The sequence below is a fragment of the Gossypium arboreum genome, chromosome 1 (genome assembly GCF_025698485.1).
Source record: "Gossypium arboreum isolate Shixiya-1 chromosome 1, ASM2569848v2, whole genome shotgun sequence".
Taxonomy (NCBI): domain Eukaryota; kingdom Viridiplantae; phylum Streptophyta; class Magnoliopsida; order Malvales; family Malvaceae; genus Gossypium; species Gossypium arboreum.
In genome coordinates this window covers 19,306,850-19,317,614 of record NC_069070.1, presented here as the reverse complement: position 1 = coordinate 19,317,614, position 10,765 = coordinate 19,306,850, and the positions used below count along the sequence as shown (strand labels likewise).

Here is a 10,765-nt window from a genome sequence, read left to right as displayed (position 1 = left end):
GATCATTATCGTGATGTATTATGAATCGTTTATTAGTGCACTCACATTGTTGTCATTCGTTAGCACAATTTTCAATTCACATGCATCTTCAAATTTTGTATTAATTTTTACCCAACTTCATAAAAAGGAAAATTTTCAAAAAATATTAGCAATATCCGGTATTTGGTAGATTCGAGAAAACGTATCCTAACTTACGAGGTTTCGATTTTCCCGTTGAACCCAAATAACCAAATATTCTTTTAAATTTAAAAATATGTGAATTTCAAATAAAGGCAAAATTTCGTATTTAAAAACTCGAGAAAGTTGTGCCCTAACTCACGAGGTCGCAATTTTTTTTCTCGTTGGATCTAAATAACCGAATACCCTTTAAAAATCAAAGTACGTTTTTAAAATCAAACAATTAAAAGGCAGGTTCATTTTCGAGGGTTCGGATGTCGTGTCCTAACTTACGGGATGTGATATTTTGATATCTCGAGACAAGAAAGCCGTTAACGCTTGTTTTCAATTTATTCAAGTTTTTTAACTGAACATCAATAAAGATAGGATCGTATTTTAAATTCTCTCCGAGTTTCTGATTTTTTACGATAAGACATTAATTAATCAACTAGGTACCAATTTTGGGCGTAACGAGGGTGCTAATCCTTCCTCGTACGTATTCTACTCCCGAACCTGTTTTCTCGAATTTCATAGACCAAAATTGTTTTTTTAATAAATCAAAATATTTTATTAAAATGATTAATCATTTGGTGACTCGGTCATATCTCATCAAAAAAATTTGATGGTAACTCTCGTTTTCGTTTTTAAAATAAAATATCAACCCGTTTTCAAAAACAAAAATAATTTCGACAATTTGCAATGTATTAAATACGTGACGTAAAATTAACATCACATCACGTGTTATTATTATGGGAGAAACTAAGAAGTTGTTTTATAAGTTAGAAATTTAACGATAAGTATTAATAATATTATTATATTAATTTATAACTTTATAATATTTTAATTAACTAAATGACAGTTTTACCATTTTGGGACTAAGACAGTCTTCTTCTTCGCTCATCATCATTTTATGAACCGTGAGGAGCTCCGAGCTGGAATTAACTACAATTTATAAATTCAAAATTAATTAATTATTATTTTCAGAGCTATTTTACTACTTAACCTTTCAATATTTTATGGGTAAATCATTTTATTATTAAGAATATATTTTCAAAGAACAAACTTAATGTTTAGTTTTATCTTGTTACTGAAAGCCATGCATTTTATTGCTTAGAGATGGGAAATAATGACAATATCCTCTGAATTAGTATATATTGGCATTAAGTATTATGATTGATAAGTGCACCAAATGATTGATGAATTGACCCAACGAAAAGACATTAGCCATTCGTTGCTCTCTTAAATGCAGGTTCAAATCATTGTAAATGTGAAAACGACAGGTTGCTAGATCTTCGATTGCAGTCTTGATCCTTGACGGTGATACCGATACTGTGGAAGAAATATTATTGTACTTATATATATTTTTTATTATTGTACTTAGATATATTTTTTATGTTAATAATTAATATAAGATTTTTTTTACTACCAAACAAAAATGAAAGAGAAGTTGAGGATGATGAGATTAACATGTGCTAATGTGTTGGAATTTAAATTAATTCCACTTTGTCATATGTGTAAATTTATGAACAGGTAATCACTTCATTCATTTATCTATCACTTCTTAAAAAAAAAATGAAAGATTTCGTTTGGTCAAAGAAAGCCAACAACCAAAAACTTGTTCAATGCTCCCCTCAAGGTAAGCAATGTGCACACTACAGGAAAATAGGGTTTTAGCGGCGTTTTATGATAAAACGTCGCAAAAATTGTAAAACGCCGCTAAAAACTAAAGCATTAGCGGCGCTTTTAGTAAAACGCCGCTAGAAGCCAGAGCATTAGCGGTGCTTTTTGTAAAACGCCGCTATAAGCCAGAGTACTAGCGGCGCTTTTGGTAAAACGCCGCTAAAAGCCAGAGCATTAGCGGCGCTTTTTGTAAAACGCCACTAAAAACCAGATCATTAGCGGCACTTTTGGTAAAACGCCACTAAAAGTCATATAACCCCTAAAATTCTAAACCCCCAAAAATATCATAAACACTAATTTATAACCCCCAAAAGAGTAAACCCCTAAACCTTAAAAACCTTAAATCTTAAACTATATCCTTTAAAACCCTAAACCCTCCCACCGCCAAGATTTACCCCTCCTACCGGCTTTCCAGTCAATATCCTGTAATCCCATCTATCATTTTCCCCGTTTTTCCCCATTTCTATTTCCTCCTTTTTCCTCATCCTAAATCCCTAAAGTATTATCACCCATTCCTGAATTCGACATCCCAAATCCCTAACGATTTTTCCCCGATTTGAAATCCCCAAGATTCACCCTTCCCACCGGCCTTCTAGTCAATACCCCATAATTATTTTTGGTATATGACTAATTATTTTTTAATTTATATGTTAAATATTTTCTTATATAATTGTAAAAGAGATAGTATTAATTTTAAAATATTGAACTAATTATCATTATAGTTTAGGGTTTACGGTATATGGTTAAAGGTTTAATGTTTATGAGTTACTATTTTAAGGTTTAGGGATTATGGTTTAAGTGTGGTTTAAGGGTTGGGGTTTAAGGTTTAGGTGTTAGGGGTTATGGTTAAGGGTTAGGGGTTCATGATTCAGGGTTTATGTTTTAGGATTTATGGTTTAGGGATTAGGAGTTTAGGGTTTAGATTAATTAGTGTTTTTAATTTATATGATAAATATTTTCTTATATAATTATAAAAGAGAGTATTAAATTTAAAATATTGAGTTAATTATATTTATAGTTTAGGGTTTATGGTTTAAGACTTATGGTTTAAGGTTTAGTTTTTAGTGTTTAGGATAAATATGGGGATCGGGGTGCAATTGTATATATGAACTTTAATTTAATCTAGTTCTTATCAATTATTAACACAATTATTGATATAACATCATTTTATATTTATATATTGCATACATAAATATTTATATTTATTCAATATAAAATATATTGATTTATTTATTTTTAAAATCTCTATGATTAAATCAAAATAAAAACTTAAAAATTTAATATTTAAAATTTAAAATCTTAGTCCATATTTCAGTTAAAAAGTTCAATATTCAAAATTTAAAAAAAAATCCAAAAAATGATAATCTCAACACAAAAATTTTGAAAGAAAAAATAAAAAAAATGTTAAAAAAAAAATTAAAATTGAGCAATAGTGGCGTTTTTAGGTAAAACGCCGCAAAAAGTTGAGCTATAGTGGCGTTTTTAGTGGAAATGCCGCAAAAGATCTGAGAATTACCAGCTGTTTTTAGAAAACGCCACAAAAGGCCATTATTTTTTTATAAAAAAGGAAAAATCCCGCTCACCCAAAAATTATTTTTTGGTTACCCGCTCGTTAACCAAATCCCCCAAATACAAGTTTGTACTTATTTCTTTTTCCCTTTTACTCTCAAAATTTGAATTCACCCACCATAGCTACTCCTTTTCTATCGATCTGTTAGGGTTTTGGAGAAACAAATAGATGTTGAAGAGAAAGTGAACGAGGAAGAAGAAGAAGAAGAAGAAGAAGAAGAAGAAGAGGAAGAAAAAGAGAGTAAAGATGAAGGGACTAAAAAGGTCAAAGGTAGTAGTAGAAAGGGGAGTTCTAGGAAATCTAGTCGAGATTCGGCTGAGAAGAAAAAGCCAGTGACGCCTAGTAGTGATAGGCCTACAAGGGAAAGGAAAGTCGTAGAAAAGGTATGCTTTCTTTTCTGGGGTTAAGGCATGGGTTCATCGTCTGCACCACTTCCGTCCAACGATGGTACTGCCATTGATCAAGGAGTTGCTTTCATTCTACTTTTACTTGCTCTGGCGATTACCTATCTCATCCATTGATGATATTTTTTTTATATTTTATTTTTATTGGTATATGAGCTATAAATGATCAAGTTGTATGTGATTAAGTCATGCAGTTATTTTTCCAGTGTTCGTATAGATGAGTTAGATTTGTAATTTGGAATAGCTACGTTGAACTGAAATTATTGAGATGGGGGATGTTGGGGAAGTTGATGTTGTAACCAAATGTTTGTGGAGCTAGATTTCCTCTATTGTATATTCCATCCATTGCAAAAAAGAAATTAAAAGAGAAAGAGAAGGAAAACAGATGATTTCTATCTAGGCTGGTTTTGATTTTTGCCTTCTTTCATCTTTGAGCATTCAAATTTATTGTCTTATGTCTTGATTTTGTTTGATGCAATTTTGCAAATTAAATGGACTGTTTTGGGTGGCAACTAGCAAGGCAACAAATATAGTCACAATGATATAGTTGTAAGTTTAGCATTGGTGAAGTTTGAAGTAGAGTTCTCAATAGTAACAAGAATTTTTTTTTGGCTTTTTTGTCTTTTTTCTGATCATGTGCATCTTCTTAGATAACTTCAACTTCTTGATTTCTTTCTCTATGAAGAGATTAGATTAATTAAAGTTGCATAACTCCAGTTAATCTTGGCCCTCTTTGTCTTTTCTCTTTGGTATCTAAACTGGATATATTAACGTTTTTGTTTCTAGTATTTATAGCTTCTACTTTGGAATCAGAAATTATTGGTAGGAAGTGTTGAGAATTGGAGCTAATTTGGTGTAATATGCTTGTTTGACAGGTTCCGTAGTTTCTTTTGGAAGGCAGCCAGAATAGGTGGGTCTCCTTTTCTGCTTGGTTAATTTCTTTCTGGTTGCATTGAGAATTTGGAATAGTCATGTAGTGTCCCCCTGTTCTGAATCTTAATTGGACATATAATGTTTATCGTGTATGAAGCCTTTAAATTAGTTGATAATAAATATGATAGTGATTGGCTCAAAAATGTAGGATGATAATTATCTATGATTCTAAAATGATTCTGGAAATGAGACTAAAAGTGAAAGACAAAAATTTAGCTATATCATTTTTAAATAATCATATTGTATAGAGAACTTGTAGTTTATTTTAGAATTAAAATCTCATAAAGTCGTGAATTAGAATAGGGTGGTAATGATATTTTGACTGGGAGGGAAAGGGATGACAATAATGATAAAGTTGAACAGCAGTCATGGGGTTTAGGCAGATTCTCAAGATTCTCTTGGATGATAGACAGATTCATGTGATACTTTTTCTTTGAAATAGTATTGTTCATGGTCATTGAACTTTGTTGTTACTGCATGGCCTGTAATATTTATTTCTAATGTTGTAACTCGTTTCAGTGGCTTTCAAGTTGTCAAAGAAAGCAAAGGTGATTGAGGGTTATACTATCTTATTGTTCCATGATGTGTTTTTTATGTACTTACTGTATTACAGGAAAAATGGTGCATAACGCAGGATAAGTGGATTAATGGTGAAAATGGTGAAGCTCGAGCGCGCAGTGCAGGTAAAAAACCGTTGCTTCTGAAGTTGCACAAGGGAGTTTCCAAGGTGGTTGCATTCGTGAAGCCATGATTGAAGCTTTTGTTGTTAAAGACCATCTTGGCGAATGTAAGTATCCTTTCTTAATGATGCTAAGTTTTTAAAGTCAAGTAGCTTAATATCTTTATTAATTTTTATTTATCAACAAGCCATATTGAATCATTTTTGTTTCGTTTTATATTTCCCTCCTTGTGTTACTTTGCATCGACCTTACCTAAGTTTAACATAAACTATAATATATTATCAATTTGTTGATTTAAAATCTTTTACTCTTTTCTTTAATAGATTTGGTTATATAATATATCAACCTATATAGCTTTAAAATATTGAACTAGTCAATCCTTGCCTTAACTAAACTACACCCTTTTTAATCATTGAATAAAAAGAAAATATTTGCCAACTTAATTAATTATAAATATTATTTCATATTTCTAATTACTTTTCTCATGTTTAAAACATCTATTTAGGATTTGGGATCTTATGCCTCTATCTGGCTGGCTTTGTCAATTTATAATAAAAAGGCTATTTATTATTGCAAAATATTTTACTTTTTTGGTATTAATCCATTTGGACAAGGGTATTTCCTTTTCGTGATTTAGAACCATACAAATCATATTCAATCAAAAAGGGCTGCACTACCTTTGCTTTTTTAAGTTAGGTAAAAGGAATAACCTCCTACAAATTAAATTATATTTTGTTTTTTTTATTTAAAAAGAGATAATTAATTTTGTAAATTGGATTGAAGATTAAAATTTTCTTTCTATTTTATTGTTTAAAACTAGCATGATCGACAGAATAACCAAATAGTTATATGTGATATGCCATGTACACCTTCATGTTAATATGTATGGATCAGTTTTAACAAAAAAAATAGACATAAATTATTAACAAAAGAAACATTTTACTCTTTAATTTAATATACAAAACTAGCTTACTTATTTTTTTAGCAATGAGACAAAAATGCTATCGACTATAGTACAAGAATCTTATAATACTTTTACCTCATATATAAAATATTTTGTTTTTATTATTTTACCTTTAATCAATTTGATTTACTTGTAATAATCTAACACAAATTCAATATTAATTGAAGTGTACAAGAAACATCACCCACCAATGTTGGGAGATGAAGTTTGGCGGCTAGAAAAGATTGGTAAGGATGGAGCATTCCATAAAAAGCTAGCATATGAAGGGGTTAACACTGTCCAAGATTTCTTGAAAATGTCGGTAGTTGATCCACCCAAGCTTAGAAAGGTAACAATTTACATTTGATATGATGAATCTTGTTTGAATTGGATGGATCCATCTGATGATAAAAATCATTAAATGTTAACTGGTTTTTTTCGATGATGTTGAACAGATTTTAGGGCCTGGAATGTTTGAGAAAATGTGGGATGTCACAATCAAGCATGCCAAAACTTGTGTTATGGGCAATAAATACTATGTTTTTCAAGGCACTAATTATAGAATCTTCTTAAACCCCATTTGTCAACTTGTGAAAGCAGAGATTAATGGGACTACATATCCTATACAAACCCTAAGTAGTATCAACAGAGTAAGTTTAATTCTAAGTTCAAATATATCTTGACTATTAGTCCACTTATCCTGCGTTATGCACCATTTTTGATAATCTCGTAATCTCGCAATCTTCTTCTACACATTTTGGTAATTCCATGTTTCATTTGAGTTATTGATTACAATTGTGATTGTTTGCTGCAGGGTTTTGGTTTTGATTTTAAATCTTATGTCCACCCAATCTATAATGCAATAATGTCCCGCTTGACTAACCAAGATCAAGATCAGGTAAGGAGAGTTTAATTAGTTTTCCCCCTCTTGTCATATTTCTTCTGAGATGGATTTAATGTTTTTTTATGTATGGGATATGTTTAGGTCATTTTCCAAAGGTAAAGTCATTGATTATATACATAAATTTTGATTACATGATTAATTACCTGATCAATGACTTTTTTCGAAACAAATTCTGATTCTTGCTTTATGGTGGCATTATTAAAAATTTATCTTTCCATATCATAATTCAAAGAGATTAGATAGTGTGCTTTGACATATGTGGCTTTGAGGGTCGTGTAGATTTCCTCACTGGCCTAACTTTGGCTTACAGGTGCATACTTTGGCTTTCTGTTATGATGTTTTGGATTCTCTGGCTGTTGAATTGAAAGCATCAAAGGACTTTTCTAAGTTATATGCAAGCATTGCAATACTTTGGCTTCATCTAAGCTTGAACCAGCCCTTTGTTATATATTGTTTCTTCTTCTTTTCTAATCTTTTTCCTTTGATTAATGAGAGGTGATGATGATTTGGTATTCTTTTCTCCCCAGGATGAATTTTGTTTTAGAAATTGTAATACTTTGTGAGTGTTTTTTTATGTATTAAATTACATATTGAATCAATGTTTATGTATTAAATTTAAATTCATTAATTTTTATATTTAGTTTTGAAGTTTAAATTCTAATAGCAAATTTAATTTAATTAATATTTTTATTTATCCTTAAAAGTATATAGTTTAAAGTTCAAATTCAAAATTAAACATAGATAAATATTATTTAATTAAAATAAAATATTTTTTTAAAGGTCATGGTTTTTAGCGGCGTTTGTGAGAAAAGCGTCGCTAAAGGTCTGTTTTATAGCGGCGCTAGGTCGTGGTCTTTAGTGGCGCTTGCGAAGAAAGTGCCGCTAAGAGTTGTGGTTTTTGGGGACGTTTGAGAAAAAAGCGCCGCTAAAAGTCATGGTCTTTAGCGGCGTTTTTTAGATGTGGTTTTTGGCGACGTTTGAGAAAAAAGCGCCGCTAAAAGTCATGGTCTTTAGCGGCGTTTTTTTAAAAAACGCCGCAAATTTGCTATGGCGGCATTTGTTGCGGTGCTTGTGAAAACACCGCTAATAGTTCTAGCGGCGCTTGGCGCTAAAAGTCTGTTATCTTGTAGTGGCAACTACGTCTAGCTAGAACAAATGGCGATCAAATGTTGTTTTCTCCGAGGGTCTGGTGAACGTATTTGCCAATTGATCTGCAACATGAACATATATATCATTAATTGCGAACAAAGGGAAAGTCCACAGCAATATGTTTCTTGCGACTGTGAATGGTTTTCACACAAGTAACTCCAATATTATCGCAATAAACTGTTAGAGATTTCTTTAACGAATGTGAAGTTCTAGCAACAAGTTTATAACCCAAGTAGTTTCTGTCACAACATTTGCAACCGAACAATACTTTCCTTCGGTTGAAGAGTGAGCAACAATATGTTGCTTTTTAGTTGATCAAGCGATTGGGTTAAGGCCAAAGAATATAATGTAGTCAGAAGTTGAGCTATGGTCGTCAATATCTTACACAGACTGAAGTCATTGCTACGGATGATACGAATGACATAATGAGAGGTACCATGAAGGTATTTGCGCACCCTTTTAGTTGCTTTCCAATGTAACTCAAAGGGTGCATGCATGTACTTTGAAAGCTTGTTGACAGAATAATTACATGATGAATACAGGTTGCATTGGTTGGTGGTGCACCACCAGTAATGCAAAAACTCTAGGTGTTGCTCATGGTATTCTTGGCCAAATTGCAATTTTTCATGTTTTCTTCGGGTAGCAGATAATTGTTATTGTTAGTTTTGATATTCCAGACTTTTGATATAACGAAATTTAAGATAAATTATATATATTATATTTCCTAAGTCATTTGGTGACATGAAAATTTTATCAAATATTTTCAAAGTATTTTCAAATACTTGTAATATACCGAAAAACATGTTTTAGATGTGTCTTAATTTATCTAAAGATTTCTAGGTTAATACCAGAATGTTTTAAGGTGTTTTAAAATATTTTTAAGGGACTTTGGCATGCAAGTCTCGATACATACAACTATGTCTTGAGACATGAAAGCTTTGAAGCAAAATTCCACTTTAAGAGCTACATGTCTCGAGAAATAAGTCAGCTTGTCACGAGGCATAGCCTGCCAATAGCTATTTTTCAATCACGTCTCAAGACATCTTTGCTAAGTCTCAGGACATACGTTGTATAGACATTTTTTAAGCCCGAAATTAATTTTTTTAACGGCCATAAATATCCACAAACTTGTTCCTTGATATAAATACTCTTCAAGAACACCTCAAGACTAAAGAGAGAGATATCTAAGCATCAGGATAAATAAAAAAGTATTCAAATCTTTATCCTTTCATTTTTCTTGTAAATATTCTCTAGGAGCTTATTGTTAGATCTTTTATAACTCTCATTTCATTTCTTTGAGAGCCTAACTTTTGTAAAGACATAACTTGTAGAAGTCTCTTTGTTTACTCTCTTTCATATTACAATTATAAATTGAAAGGGTTTTATTTGAGCAATAAAAACTAAGAAGGATTCTAGTTTAGCCATAAAAGATAGGAGAAAATGTTCTATTTAAGCATTAAGAAAAAGATAATGTTGTAAAGGTTATACCTTTTATTTGAAATGTATTAATTCTAATAGTGAATTGGGAAACCCTCAATGGTGGAAAACTAAGGTAGTGGAGGTAGACAATTGAATCCAAACCACTATAAATTGAAGTGTCTAAGTTTTTCTTTCATTTTATTATCATTTAGTAAAACTTGTAGAGATTTTAAAATACCATTTCACCCCATTGGTTTTTTCGGACATAACATATATAGAATTTATTAGGCTGTCATAAAACCTCAGCAGAAGAAAGAAGGTCAATGAACTAAGATCTTTAATCGAAAATCGGGTAGCAAGTGAAGACATAACAATGTTTACAAGAATTGACTTATTATTTGTAATGATGAACTTATTTGTAATGATGAACAAGTAGGAAGACCATTTATTGAGGACAAATCAATTTTTAGTAGAGATTGGTCATATCCTAATTTCACAAAACTAAATGACTATAGATAGCTAGTGAGTTATTGTACCAAGCCAATGGTGCATGTTTCAGTCCATAAATACATTTTTGTGTAACTTGGAAATATGATTTTGAAATTTAAAGTCCGCAAAACTTGGGGTTGAGATATATATAATTCTAATTCTACGTTGCCTTGCAAGAAGAAATTATTGATGTCAAGTCGATGTAAATTCCATTTGTGTTAAACTACAATAGAGAGAATTAGCCACACTATCACCGATTTAACTACTAGGTTGAACATTGCAAGACAAGCCACTCCAGGCACTAAATGAAGCCTTTTGCAACAAGGTGGGCCTTATATCGATCAATGGATCTAGCTATTTTTCTTTTGATTCTGAATAGTCATTTACACTACACAATGTTCTTCATAAGGTCATTATAACTAATTCCAATTTTGGTTA

The 10,765-nt window shown here is 31.3% G+C and overlaps 1 protein-coding gene across 1 annotated transcript; it reads left to right on the top strand.

Annotated features, from left to right (window-relative positions):
• Window positions 1-5,111: 5,111 nt before the first annotated feature.
• Window positions 5,112-9,006, top strand: LOC108481208 (protein SAR DEFICIENT 1-like). The gene is made up of 8 exons (XM_017784372.1): window positions 5,112-5,162; window positions 5,357-5,426; window positions 5,459-5,530; window positions 6,555-6,715; window positions 6,822-7,016; window positions 7,181-7,264; window positions 8,809-8,862; window positions 8,962-9,006. The coding sequence occupies exons 1-8, from the start codon at window positions 5,112-5,114 to the stop codon at window positions 9,004-9,006; spliced, it is 732 nt and encodes a 243-aa protein (XP_017639861.1).
• The last annotated feature ends 1,759 nt before the right edge of the window (window positions 9,007-10,765 follow it).